General features: G+C 46.3%; 4 protein-coding genes across 4 annotated transcripts; 3 read left to right on the top strand and 1 right to left on the bottom strand.

Annotated features, from left to right (window-relative positions):
* Window positions 1-338: 338 nt before the first annotated feature.
* On the top strand, window positions 339-1525 carry I203_108341 (uncharacterized protein; the record flags this gene model as incomplete). Its single annotated transcript, XM_019148514.1, has 5 exons — window positions 339-565; window positions 622-671; window positions 743-1133; window positions 1211-1276; window positions 1336-1525. 5 exons carry the CDS (start codon window positions 339-341, stop codon window positions 1523-1525), a joined length of 924 nt encoding a protein of 307 aa, XP_019002097.1.
* A 1133-nt stretch (window positions 1526-2658) lies between these two features.
* On the top strand, window positions 2659-4846 carry I203_108340 (uncharacterized protein; the record flags this gene model as incomplete). The annotated part of the gene is made up of 11 exons (XM_019148512.1): window positions 2659-2686; window positions 2774-2883; window positions 2960-3061; window positions 3132-3233; window positions 3314-3427; window positions 3513-3794; window positions 3876-3954; window positions 4020-4074; window positions 4146-4464; window positions 4540-4650; window positions 4730-4846. 11 exons carry the CDS (start codon window positions 2659-2661, stop codon window positions 4844-4846), a joined length of 1419 nt encoding a protein of 472 aa, XP_019002095.1.
* Window positions 4847-5413: 567 nt separating this feature from the next.
* Window positions 5414-8735, bottom strand: I203_108339 (uncharacterized protein; the record flags this gene model as incomplete). The annotated part of the gene is made up of 16 exons (XM_019148511.1): window positions 5414-5882; window positions 5958-6085; window positions 6160-6327; window positions 6389-6476; window positions 6552-6631; window positions 6692-6701; window positions 6763-6847; window positions 6909-6954; window positions 7010-7171; window positions 7230-7256; window positions 7317-7330; window positions 7391-7495; window positions 7565-7964; window positions 8029-8189; window positions 8247-8332; window positions 8386-8735. 16 exons carry the CDS (start codon window positions 8733-8735, stop codon window positions 5414-5416), a joined length of 2379 nt encoding a protein of 792 aa, XP_019002094.1.
* A 729-nt stretch (window positions 8736-9464) lies between these two features.
* On the top strand, window positions 9465-13533 carry I203_108338 (uncharacterized protein; the record flags this gene model as incomplete). Its single annotated transcript, XM_019148510.1, has 8 exons — window positions 9465-10073; window positions 10133-10238; window positions 10289-10377; window positions 10435-10488; window positions 10551-10785; window positions 10835-10978; window positions 11035-11132; window positions 11188-13533. The coding sequence occupies 8 exons, from the start codon at window positions 9465-9467 to the stop codon at window positions 13531-13533; spliced, it is 3681 nt and encodes a 1226-aa protein (XP_019002093.1).
* Between the last annotated feature and the right edge of the window lie 703 nt (window positions 13534-14236).

The raw sequence follows: 14236 nt of genomic DNA, 5'->3' as shown, positions 1-14236 counted from the left end.
CAACCATGGTGACCAAACCCTCGCAAGACCGACACATAATGCAAGAAACACCATTGGACATTGGCTTATCGCATGGCCATCCCATCCAGAGCCAGAAGAAGCAAGTACTCGAATAACGCTTTAAATAAACACTACGCTAATTCTGATTTTCCGGCCCGCAGAATCAAAGTGTATTCACCGAAAGTCCAAATACATATGCTCACCTTGAGAGGGGCCATCAGCTAAAAGCGTCATTCATTCATTCTATCATATTGGATAAATATCATCGATTACCTACGTGCATTCTTAACGATGTGACCATCCATCAACAAACACTCTGACAGCAAGCAACGTCCATTATGCCAGTCCCAAGCGATTCAGTAAAGATCGTCCTTCTCACCGACGACGAGCGAGTCAGCGGAAACATCGCGAACGATCACCTCTTTGATGCGGTCGATGCACTTTTCAACGATGGTGTGGTCGTCCTCGAGAATGCCATAGATGTTGAGGTTATTGACAAGTTGAATGAGAAGATGAAGTCTGATACAGAGAAGATCTTGAGTGGTACTGTCAAGGTCCATTGGAAGTGAGTACCCTTCTTTCTTCTTACCCCCGGGAAAACGTTTAATGATAATGGTTTAGTCAAGGGGAGGATAAGGGAAATGTCTCTCAAGTCCCACCGATCCTCGAAGGTGAGTTATGGTCCACGTTGTGGCTATACATACGGTATGACCATGAAAGGCTCATATGATATTTGTTATAGAATACTTATTTCCCCAAATCTACGCCAACAAGCTCGCTTCATCAGTGCTGTCAAGCGTTCTCGGACCAGTACCTGAACTGCACTACATCCGTTCCAACACATTATTAGGAAACACCACGACTCGTCAGAAAGTACACAAGGACGTCAAAGGTCGACACCTCTCTCACCCATATGCAGTTGCCATGAATATCTGTCTGATCGACGTAACTCCAGAGAATGGTTCCACGGAATGTTGGCTCGGAACCAACAATTCCTCTCCGTGGACGGACCATCAGACCTATACACTTGGATTCGTACAGGATGAGAAACTCGAAGAAAGGAGAAAAATCCGACCACCCGTTTATCCTCGTGTCAAGAAGGGAAGTTTGATCTTGAGAGATCTCAGAACTTGGTAAGTAAAACGACGAGAAATGCAATCATGGTCACAAATAGCATAGCTGATGAATACATGATCATGACACCTTGTAGGCACGCCGGTATGCCAAATCACACCTCTGAGACTCGAGTCATGCTCGCCTTCGTATACTTCGCTCAGTAAGTAACTTTCTTGTTGTTGTTGGGTGATCATAGATTAATTCATAGCAATGTTGTAGGTGGTACAGAAATCAAATGAAGCAGAAGTTCCCCGTTTCACTGAAACCTCTCATTGAGAAGTACGAGAAGGAAAGTAACACTAGGATAGTAGTAGATTATGTGGATGACGAAGAAGTGAAGGATTACCTCAATACACAGTTTGAAACTTTGTTCATCTCGCCTCACCATCCTCTACAAGAAGTACCTTAGGTTAGGCTCCTACTCAGATAGATACATTTTGATTTTCCTCTGTGTATGAATTTCTGTCCGATTGGGATGAAGATGGCACGGAATACCATCAGATCGGAAGCACGATGTCAGTGTCAGAATGCAGCATAACCACAGAGACTGGGAAGCATCGAGGAACACGTTGTCCCTCATTGTACATCAGCCAGTATCGGGTTTCAGGAGTGGCCAAGCCTTCGCATCGCGTGACAGGAGATATCTCAGTCTGCTGATAGGTCTGAAGCTCTTGGGCGATCTCCTGCTAGGAAATTGGACGTTAACCAGTATGAGCTGTTCCTAGACCCGATAATACTGTGGTTCGGGTGTCCGTCTCAGCGGATAAAAGGATTTCAAGTGCTTATTGTCAGCTGACTTATCTCTCAAAGAAATCGTTCGGCAACTAGAAATTGATCGCACTTGCAAAATTCCATAGGATTGCCCATGGGCCCGTCGAAGATACCCTTAAGCTTTACGCCTCATTTAATTAACCTCAGGTAGAGAGAGATAAAGAGTGGAGGTGAATGCATTTGACTTATCTGCTCTCTTCGTTTCTCTCTTGCTCAGTACAATCCTTGCGACTAGCTTAGGTAAATGCTATATCTATAATCATGCGTATCTATATCACCGGCAATCACAATCTGTATTTCTCATCTTTCTCTCTTTTTCTTTGCTGTGGAAAGTCACAACGTTATCAGGTCTGAATCTGATGTTTCGGAGTACATTTGTTATCATCACGGAACAATTGGTTCTTCCTTCCTTCTTGCTTCCTTCCGTGACTACAGTCATCTATCATGATCAGAAGATCTCAAGGATATATATGAACTATCCGCCCAATCGATCCTCTCTCCCCTTCTCCTTCTTTCAAGACTTCAAGTTACTCCAGGTCTACAATACCGGTCCAAGATGAACGTGAACGCCAATACCGAACTCGAACGAGTCGAATCGAAGAAAGATGAAGTGTATACCACTTCTGCAGATGCAGAGGGTAACGGCCTCCACAAGCTCGATGAGAGCTACATCGATCATACAACTGCTTTTGCAGGATTGACGAGATTACAAGCTATGCGAAAATTTGGAGAGCTTGTACTTTCTGTATGATCACTGCTTTCGGTGTCATCATGGATGGTTATCAAACCTCCTTACCTGGTAGGTCGAATGTTGACGCTCACGCTTGTGTTTGGCGAGAAGTACAAGTACAATAGGATGCTAATCGTTGCTCATTGTGGTGAATAGGTGGTGTACTGGCAAATGCTGGATTTATCAAGCAGTTCGGTACAGTCGTTAGTTCCTCAACTGGAAAAATCAGTGTAGATGCACAGTACATATCCATGTGGAGTGGTATGGTGAGTTACTGTCTTGCTTGTTTAGCACCAGGTAGTGGACAAATTCGTAGCTGACCAAGCTCGCTTGTACCAACAGGCGTACCTCTGTCAATTCCTTGGGAACTGGGCTGGTGGTTTCATCAGTGATCGATTCGGCAGACGATACACCCTGTACGCTCTGACCGTCGTTTTCACTGGTGTAAGTACTCAGTCTATCCTACAGGCTATTGTGAATAACTACTAATGATTTAAGTGATGATCTTCGACAGGGTATCATCACGGAAATCGTTGCGAGGAATTACAAAGATTGGCTCGCAGCCAAGATGCTCATGGGTCTAGGTCAAGGTTTGATCCAACAAGGTGTACTTACTGTAAGTCGCCCATTCCAATATTCGGATGCTACATTCTACCATGGCAGTATGTTCGACTGACCAGTGTCCTGAACGGATAGTACATCTCCGAAGTTGCACCTACCCAGTTGAGAGGTGCTCTCATGAGCACCTATGGATGGTCTTATGCCCTCGGTCAATTGTTCGTGGCTATCGCCCTTAACACCTTGAATATGGTCAGTCTCACACTGGTTCTGCTTCTGTCTCTTCAGAAAAATTGATCACTATCTTGCTTGTGCTATTGCCATGTTTGTCTTATAGACCGATCCAGACAACTATCTCAAAGCCATCTATTCCGAATTCGTATTCTTGGGATTATGGATCGTTGCCTTACCCTTCCTTCCTGAGACGCCATGGTACTACGCCAGAAAGGAAGATGAAATCAGCGCGAAGAAGACTCTGTCGAAGCTTTACAAAGGCGTAGAAGGTTATGATATCGATAGAGAATACAATGCGATGTTGGTTCAGATACAAGAAGAGAAACAGAAGAGTCATTCAAATTCAGAAGTCGCATTGAAAGATATCTTCATGGGTCCTCAGCTCGTAAGTCAATTCAATCACAATACTTCCAAGTGGGCTCGTCGGAAAGCTTACATGTCATGTTACACATTTCACAACCAACAGAGACGTACTTTTGCTTCTGTTTTCGCTTTGGTGATGCAAAATTGGTCAGGAAGTCCTATTATCTTCAACTATACTACTTGTCAGTATAATCATGTAACTCACCGTTTGGCTCATGTCTTCCGGCTGACTCTGCGGAACATATAGATTTTCTACAACAGGCCGGTCTTCCGCAACCTTTCCAAGCATCCGTCATCGTATAGTGAGTTTCCCCTTGGATTTTCCATATTCAAATAATTGCGGTGAAATTGATATGATGATTACGAATTTCAGCTGTATTTTGATTTTCTCCCTGATGGTATCTTTCTACGGGATCGAGAGACTAGGTCGAAGAACCCTTATCCTATCAGGTGGTATGGCCTGCACAATTTTCAACATTGCCATTGCCTCTTTGGGATTCGCAAGTCATTCAAGTCCAGTCGATAACGCTTCTCTCGCTTTCATCTGTCTTTGGGTGTTCTTCTATGCCTTCGGTTTTGCTGGAACCGGCTGGACGTGCGCTGCGGAGATTGCCACTCCTCGACTTAGAGCCAAGACGACTGCTTTTGCTGCTAGTACCAACGCTATCTCTGGAGCCATCTTCAATAGTACTGTAAGTCCAAGTCATCAAGCGACCAAGCAAATCTTCTTGTATGGCTAATGAGCGTATGATTTGTTATTTGGTTAGGTCCCTTTGATGATCTCAGCAACATCCAGAAATTGGGGTGTAAAGACGCTGTACATGTTTGCCATTTTAGGTGGATTAGGTACAATCGTCAATTTCTTCCTCCTTCCTGAGGTAAGTGATCCCTTGAACTAAAGTTCATGATCGATCGTGATGCTAATCAATGGTTCTGGCTGTATTGTCATCATTTAAGACCAAAGGAAGAACATTTGCGGAATTGGATGAGATGTATGACCTCAAGATCTCACCTAGGAAGATGAAGGGCCACGTTACCACCCTCGAAGAGAGTGGACTGAAGCAACACAAGTAGACCTATAAATTTGCAGCTCAAGTCTTTCGCATGAGATTCGATTGTGTCAAGGATGAGGGGAATACTTAGTCACGATGATTGATCGTTAGTTGTTGTTGGACTGTTATGTGATTGGACAAGAACTGGCTGGTCTGCAACTCTTGAACAGCTGAAGGGCAATCCAGTATTGTCCGATAATACAGTATCATGCATTAATTTGTCGGATTAGAATGCAACGATTGTTCATCCAACATGAATATGCTCTGCGTAAGCTCATGCTACGATATGATCATTGAGCAGTAGAACTGAGTCCCGCCGCTGGCAAGTCGTTTCAATCCAGCATAATATCTGAATTCACATTAATGCGAAATCATCTACATCCTTTGACATTGTTATTTACAACTCACTCCCTCATCTTCACTTCATCATGAAATCGTAAATCAATAACCAATTAGCGTAATCCTAATCATTTTATCCATCGATCTCAATACTGTTCCGGGCATTCATGAGTCGGAAGCACTTTGTAAGTCGTGCATTATATTACCCTTTTGTTGTTCAATGAACAGTCCATTGAACGGTATAATATATCTAATGCGTTTCACCCGTAATCGGTCCAGCCAGTACCTTGTTCAACAATTCTTCCATCCTAAATTGACTTTTCCTGACTTCCTCTAATTCTTTCTTCAACGCTCCAACCTCTTCATTTGCCGCGGTGCCAATGCCATTCACCCCAGGAGTATCATCAACAGAATCTTTTCTTTTCCCTTTATCTTTCACCCGCTCGACAGACTCAGATCGGGTACCGAATATCTTAGCTAGAGGAGAATCGAATGGTGTTTTGGTAGACTGTCGTTTATCTTTCTTATCTTTCTCCGTTTTTTTGGGCGATTTCATTATCTCGTTCACATCGTTATCCTCTTCATTCTGCAATGTAGCCAAGTTGGATGCTTTTGGAGGTGTGACAATTCCACTCGAGCCTGGTGAGGTGATGGGAATGTTGGGTAAGGCTTCAAATACAGATGCGATGAGCATTTCCGATCCGCCGGTAAGCCAAGAACTACCAAATCAATTCACATCAGCATTGACCGTTCGATTTGTAGGAGGACTGGCGGCGCACGAGGAGATAACTTACTCCAATAGACCAGGTCGTTGTACATCCATTACCCTGTCCATAGTCGAAGTCTTCAAATGTATACCTCTCTGCTGGGCGTGGTAATTGTACCTTTCATATGCGGAGATAGCAATCAGGATCGGAAAACTCTGCAAGTGTGTGAATATTCTCGTGTTAGCAGCTCATACAAGATCTACAGTACTTGTAAGCATTGGGGACTCACGGTAAGCCTGATAGCGAACACGTTGATCCTATGCAACGTCCTAGGTGAGCAGAACCAGCTTAGGGGTACAAGAATCGCGAAAGCCAATATATTGATCGGTGGAAGGTATGAGAATAGAGCATCTGATTTGACACCTTCAACCGTCTTCACTACCCTCTGGAACAAGTGCTATAATGTCGGACAGATCAACGACTCGTCCTGTTTGTCCGAAGGCTCAGAGACAGCTCACCTCTTCGTGGGCATTCTGATTGATCGCCGCAAATTTGTTGGACAGAATCGCGATGAGCATTGTGATGAGCAATACGTTACACAGGGCCCTATGATGTGAGACAGATAGGTATGATGAGCTGATTTATATATCTCGTTGGATGTACGTAAACCCGTCAACTCACGCATAGGAGATTAGGACTAGAGGTCCGAATATGGGGTGGAAAGATGAGCTTGCGGAGAAGCCGAGGTAAGAGGAACCGAACTATAAATCATTGTAAGCTGCATCGTGAGAATGTGAGAATGGAAGTCAAGGGTAGCTCACCCAGATTTGGCTGTATGAGACCGATTCATCAGCTTGAGCCCATCTTACGGTAGTCATACGGTATCACTCACGCCATAAGCCATACAATCTGCTTGACTGTCCAAGTAGCTCTTCCGAGCGTCCATAGACAGAAGCAAATACCACTGAATGCAAGTACTGGATCGAGATATCACTGTCAGCTCCATGATCCTGACTGACTGTGGAAGGACAAGCTTACCTGTGACGATCATAAATTGTACGAATGACGCTACCATCCCTCGTAGCTGTCAAATTTGCCATCAGCACTGTCTCGCCCTTGGTAGAATGACCAGCACCTACAGCCAAGATCACCACATTCTCTTTCACTACGAAGAAAACTAATCTGGGGAAGATAATGCACGCCGCTATAGCAAGTATATCGAAAGCCAGATCAGATGTATTGGGTGAATGCGATGCCAGAGCAAAAATCCGAAGGATGAAGTAAAGGAGGAATATCGTGATCTGTAATCGTTATCAGCTATCTGATACAGATCTGCATACTGAAGTGAGCTAAACATACGTAAGCCATGTCAAAGGCGTTCCAAGCCTATTGAGAAGGGTGTCAGTAAAGCTATGTGCAATTTTGGCATTCGATCGTTCTACTTACATTAGCAGCATAAACTGCGAGTATTCGGCAGGTGATCAGCTATCAGCCAGCTGAAGCTATATGAAGCGACTCACCAGCCCAGCCATACTCCTTCGAAGCAGCAAACTCTTCTAAGATGAAGCCGAATGAAAAGATGATATAGATAATTTCGATGACTTGAATATGGTGTAGATCCTTGGCTAAATACTTCCGTCAGCTCTGTGCATCTAAACGATCTATCTCACGGATAGCTGGTTCCTATCACTCACCAGCTAACGTAGAAACGAACAAAGCCAACAGGATGACAAAACTTCCAGCTTCCATTGTTTTCCTCCATTTGGGCACTTTCAACCTTTGATGATCCAACCACCCAGCTTCGTAAGGGTTATACACGTATACTTCTGCCAGCTCTTCTTCAGCTTCCTTGCCTCCATGTATATGTATATCCGGCTCCTGACCTGCATAAGACGAGAACCCAGATGTAGATACTATACCATGTGAATGGGAAGGTCTCCTTCGTTGACGAGTTCGTTCAGAGATGTAAGAATCGGTGATGATTGATCGAGCGGAAATAGGTGAGTAGATCAATTGACCAGTGTAAATGAGGTTGATCAGATGCTGGATCAGTGGAAGGGAAAGGAAATGCTTGGATGTTGATACTATGGCCAACTACGAGATCGGAGCTTGTCAGCGATGGGGCAAAGTGAGGTAAAAAGAGAAGGGTAAGACTCACTTCCAATGCACTACCTGCCATCTCTTCGATATCTTCTCGATCATCTCCCATACTGTTCCATACTTCTTCGGGAGCACCGTCAAAAGCACAGTATCCTCGCACAAGCTCGCTGACCAGGGAAGCTGCGTCCTCGGGGTGTGGGAACGTGCGAAGGATTTTGACTGAACATATATATCAGCTGAAGGTCGTCGTACTCATAGCCTCCTAGCTGAACTCACTCGCAAGTAGTTCGCAAAAAGCCGCTCTGGAAGTTTGGAGTGGCTCATAGCTCAGATCACCAGCTGAGAGGGAAACGTATTGTATCCTGTGTAACATAGTCAGCTCTTGTACTGTTCCTAAAGACTTTTGATCGCGTACCTGTTAGCCATTAAAGCGTAGAGCACCATTCCCAAGCTAGGCCCATCCGCGTCCCCTCCCACTATCTTTCTGGTCACTCCGGACTCTCCACCATCTTGGAATGTAGGTACAGCTAAAGCAGGAGTAGCAGTACCTGTAGGCTTGCTACCTTCGTCAACTTTCGGTGCGAAGCGTTGGACGATTGGCCTGACCAACGTATAGTTAATTGGTGGCGATTGAAGCTGATCCCATGATAGAGCTGTGTCGATAGAGTCATTGATGGTGGTATGGAGCTCGTGGATAAGGGCGAACAGTGTGGAAGGTGCCGGTAGAGGCGAAGGTAGGGAAGATGAAGTGCCGGAAGTCGTCATCGCGAGCGATAAGCTAATTTTCGGCAGAAGCCCTTTCCAGATTCGATTTGAGAGAGGAGGGAGGACAGGAGAGTTCCCTTACTGTAGCAACGGAATTAGAAGCAAGCAAGATCTCTGTTCACCTTTGGGATAAGCATTCCAATGACAGCGAGATAAGTTTGGGATTGTAGCACCGAGCGAGCGAGCTAGTACGAACGGATCCTCGGAATAACATCGAGAGCGCGTCATGCCAATCTGGGGTCTCCGCTCGTTGTGATAAAATCTGGCACACGATTGAATCAAATCCACGTAAGGGGTGGATCTGTCTCGGATACGCGTACCGGCGATGTCCGCCCAGTCAGTGTACACCCGGAGTGAGTGTCTTCAGGTGCAGGTGATTCAGGATGGGTTGTGAGGTGAAAGTGACGTTAGTAGGGAGAACGAGTGTACGAGCAACTGTCATCGTACAGGTCTGCCAGTCCCTTGGCATCCATCAGCATCGTCGCTTGCTTCCTTCCTCTGCATCGCTATTCTCGGCTCATTCACAACGAGCAAGAAAGCGAGCCGAAACTTATATACACAATCGAGTTGGCAAGACGAGATAATCGAAAGACGGTGAACCACCTGGAATTGGGAGCAGAGCACAGACCTGTTCCGTTGTCTCTTTGCGAGGTTTCGGCACTTTCCTTGAGTCAATGAAAACGACACGAAACGAGCTGTGACAATTTAGCAAGCACCTCCTTCCTCAAAATGTATTCATCTCATTATTCACCCTCAGCTTCACCATACACCTCACCACCCGCACCTCCTCATGATCCCTATAGATCCTCTCCGATACCTGTAAATCCCAAGCAATCGTACAACTCGGCATTCTCACCACCACCTCAAATGCCCAGTACATTCTCTCCCATGCCATCCGGTCAATCTCAGCGCTATCATCAACAGCAGCAGCAATACCCAAATCCCCAGAATCAGCAATACGCCAGAGCACCACCTAATCGGTATTCCTCCCCACTACCACCACAGGGTTATGCAAATGGAGGCGCTGGATATGCTCAACAACCACCACCACCTCAGCCACAGCATCTACCTCCGCCTCAGCGTCATAAGGGTACCCTAGCCCCTGGTCAGATAGTCAAAGTAGGAGATCAAGCAGTTAGGATTGAGAGATATCTATCTGAAGGAGGATATGCCCATGTGTATCTGACTACTTCAGACAGACCCATCTACCCACCGACTAAGGGAGGGGAGAAGAGGGGAAGATGGGGTGAAAAGGGATATACAGAACATTGTTTGAAAAGGATAGCCTTTGAGGATGATGCTGTTTGGGTAGACGTAAAGAAGGAGATTGAGGTTATGGTACGTGTACTTGTTTCCCAAGAATCATTTAGAAGCCTGAACTGATTAGGCATTCGCAGAAATCACTTCCCCCTAATCCACATCTTATTCAATATCTCGGTTCGGCACATTCGCGCCTGCCTACAGGTGGTCACGAAGTATTCATCTTGATGGAATTTTGCTCGGGTGAGTACATGGTGCAAGATCAACGCATACTTGAGCTGATCAACTAACAGGTGGTGGTATCATCGATCTGTTGAATAAGCGACTAAGAGATAGACTGAAAGAGATTGAGATCTTGAACATCTTCACGGATGTTTGTGAGGTAAGTCGTGTCTATGATCATCGTCTTGAAGCCCTAATGCTGATGATGATCCTATAGGCTGTTGCAGCAATGCATCGTTTGTCACAACCGCTCCTGCATCGGGACCTCAAGGTAAGCTACCTCACTACTGTCCCTTCAAATTTCTTACAAACATAGCTCAATCTGCCATATAGATCGAAAATGTACTATCACAACCCACATCCTCTCCTCCGACCTCTCAGCGTCCCAGTCCTCTGATATTCAAGCTATGTGATTTCGGATCTACCACTTTTCCTGCCGATAAACCTCCTCAGACGAAGATTGAAGCAGATGCTTTGGCTATGGACCTAAACAAGCATACTACCTTGCAGTATAGGAGTCCGGAGATGGTGGAACCGATGCTAGGGCTTCCTGTGGGATTACCAAGTGGTGAGTCAGCCGGAAAGAGGGCGACTGTCCTCATGCTGACTTCACGCAGACGTCTGGGCTCTGGGATGCCTGTTGTATAAGCTCTGTTACTATACGACGCCATTCGAAGAGCATGGTCCATTAGCAATTGTAAATGCTAAATACACATTCCCGCCTGTTCCCGCTTATTCTCCAAGGATACAGCACCTCATAGGTGAGTAGGCATCTCGTCTTATGTGCCCCATTCCTCGCTGATCCCGTTGTCTTTAGCCTCTATGCTAGTGGAGCAGCCTGTTCGTCGACCGACAGTATTTGAGGTTCTCAGAGTAGCCCACGAGATGAGCGGGACTAAACCTGAAGTCGATTATGTGAGTTTACCCTTTCATACTAGATTTGACAGGTCTGACATGTAACCCATCCTAGCCAATTCCTTCGCGATCTCTTGGTGTTCCCTCCCAGCGTCAAGCATCTCGACCATCAGCTCAGTCATCCAATCTACTTGATTTCACTGGATCCTCATCTCCCATTGACAAGACACCGGTCCTTCAACCTTCTCTTGCTTCGTCGGTCCAGCCACAACGGCGGGGTCGACCCACAAGAGAACCGAGCCAAAAATCAGTCAGCCAGGCGCTTGCTCCAACGTCGATGCCGACCCCTCCCAAGCCGCAAGAATCTGTCCCAAATGCAAACAAGGTCAGCGGAGGATCAGCTCCCAAAATCCAAGTAACAGGTGGTACACCCTCACCTGTGCCTAAAGCCCCCTCCCCTGGTCTTGATGCTTTCGGTATGCCATCTTTGCCAGCTTCTTCCTCTCAAAAGCTGGAAAATCGCGGGTTTGGTGATTCGTTTGCCGCTCCAAACCCTACAGCAGGGTCTAATATCCCGTCCAAGTTTGGTGCTAATCTTCCTCGACCACCATCCGGATTCGGCAACTCATTTGGTTCTTCAAAATCCCCTTCATTGCCGGTCCGCTCTCCTGGCGCGTCTTCCCTCAACAGAGTCTCGTCTGCTAGGTCTGCCTCAATCAAGCAGCCCTCGCCAGCTACCGGCCCCAATAAGACCAAGTCACCTGAAACTTCGAGTTCGATACCCGACGGCGAGCTGAGTTTCGAGACTCGATTCCCTTCCATCGAGACTTTGGATGGCGATGCATTCTCTCCTCCTTCCCAATCTACCAAGCCAGAAGCACTGATCTCACCCGTGGCCCTACCACCTCCTTCCCGACCTGCATTCGGCGCGAAACCATCAATCATGGGCAATATGACTGGAGGTGATCTGAGGTCACCGACCACGACGATTGCTCCCACAGCTCACAATGGACCCCCTCAGCCTCGCTCAACCCATGTCACCGGAACAGCATTCAAAGAAGCAAAGTCGCCCGCTTCTCCTCAGCAGAAGACAGATTATTTCGGATCTATCACCTCCTCTGCGAATCAACCTCATTCTTCGCCTGGCGTCTCGACCGCCTCGGCCGCCAAGTCACCTGCACCACAAGACTTGATGGATGATGAGGGTTCGGATACATTGAAGCTTCTACCTATGCAACCTGGTCGATCTACGACTCCCTTGTCTTCTGCAAGTATATCTACAGATAAGCAATTCTCGTCCCCCAGCTCCTCCACCTCAAGACCACAGGCATCACCAGGGACCACATCAGCCCAGGCGGCCCCCACAACAGGACATCATCGGCCGCTTCTACCCAAGATCGAATCTTCTAAACCGACCAGCAATATAAATTCGGAGGAATGGTCTCCGCTTGAGAAGATGCGTTTCACATCCAAAGCTGGTGAAGAGAGGAAGGTTGAGATAGAGCTAGATTCGAGTGATGAGGAGGCAGTACCAGAGAATGCTTTCGGCACAGGTAGACGACCCACATCACCTGCTAAGGAGAGCGCGCGATCTTCATCCCCGCAGAAGATTTCGGATAGAGCTTCGACATTTGGCGGTATATCTCCCGTCAAGACTCGCGCTCCTACCAAATCGGCTACAGTCGGTATACCACCTGAGTCTAGTCGTCGACCGCAAAGGACGAACTCTGGAGAAAGATCTCGACCTCAATCAATGTTCATTACCCCTTCTTCTTCATCAACCTCGAACAAGCCATTCAACTACTCACCTACCATATCTGAATCAGCCTCGAATGCCAGCTTGCCCAACTCCGATAGTGCGAGGCCGAGTCATGGAAGGAAGGGGTCGATCAACGACATCGTCTCGAGATATGAGAACTTGAAACCCCCTTCTTCGGCTTCGTCGTCCACGTTTGATACCAAGAAAAACGGCGGAGTCACCAACGGATCGGTGAACGATAGCACTAAGAATGGGATATCGAGGAAACCGTCTATTGCAAGTAAACCTCAGGCTCTGCGAAAACCTACTTTGGACGACCCTTCTAAATCTTTCACAACTTCTTCGTCGCCGAATGACAAACCTTCTTCCACACCTCCCACGACCAGTAACAAACCGAAGATAGGAGGTTCTAAACCCGACATCGTTGCACCTAAGCCTATACGACATGGCGATACCCCTGCTGCTGAGGGGTACTCTAGATCATCCTCAGGTCGATCATTCCCGATTACCAAAGCTAAACCGCAACCTACTACCATCAATACTTCCGTGGATGAGACGAAGGTAGACGAACCACCCAAGAGTGGGAAAAATAGTCCGGAAAAACAACAACCTGTCAATCTCCTCATACAGCGATGGAATCAAGGTCAAACTAATAATGCAGCTGCGAACAAGTCGGTGCCGAAACGAGGTGGATATATCTAGTGGACCAGAGAATTACTTCGAGATCAGCTTGATGCTGAAAACTCGTCATAGTGTAGCTGTATTTCCAACGAACGTGCTCAGATAATGAACGGTGAAAAGGCGGATATCTGGTCTTCTACCTGTATACATACTTCATGAATGGTATGATCAATTATCTAACGTGCAGTGTACAACACTGAACAAGACGGAAGTCAAGCTGACATGCCACTGTGATGATATTCCACTCATACACAGTATTCTCAAGATGTATGACCGATTATATCCGATTCTGTTACGACCAATAATGGATATCTTTCTCTTCAACCTCTACAATCGCCTCATCATCATTGAAATCCCATACTTCCCTCCCGTCAGCAAACACCTTCTAATCTCCATATCATATCTTACTGCAAGCTCAGACAATAGTATAAATGTGTATGCTGCGGAGTCCAATAGTAATTGGATCTACCAGCACAGCACAGCCCGCAAACTGCAATCTTCACTCACTCCAGTATACTTCATTATCCACCGTATACCGTTCAGCTTTGTCGATCCAGACAGTATGGGCTGATCATCGATCCGTCTAGAGTGGGGTCAGTCATCTCTTCAATCAATATTGACCCATTCGTACCTGACATATTTCAAGATCAATCAACTTGTAATGGAGTTTATCCTATCGACAAAAACGATAACCACTAAAATTGATTGTCCCCCACTCTTTCGA

Source organism: Kwoniella mangroviensis, chromosome 3, assembly GCF_000507465.2.
Source record: "Kwoniella mangroviensis CBS 8507 chromosome 3, whole genome shotgun sequence".
Lineage (NCBI taxonomy): Eukaryota > Fungi > Basidiomycota > Tremellomycetes > Tremellales > Cryptococcaceae > Kwoniella > Kwoniella mangrovensis.
Note: the sequence above shows the minus strand (reverse complement) of the source record. Positions and strands in the feature narration are given on the sequence as shown.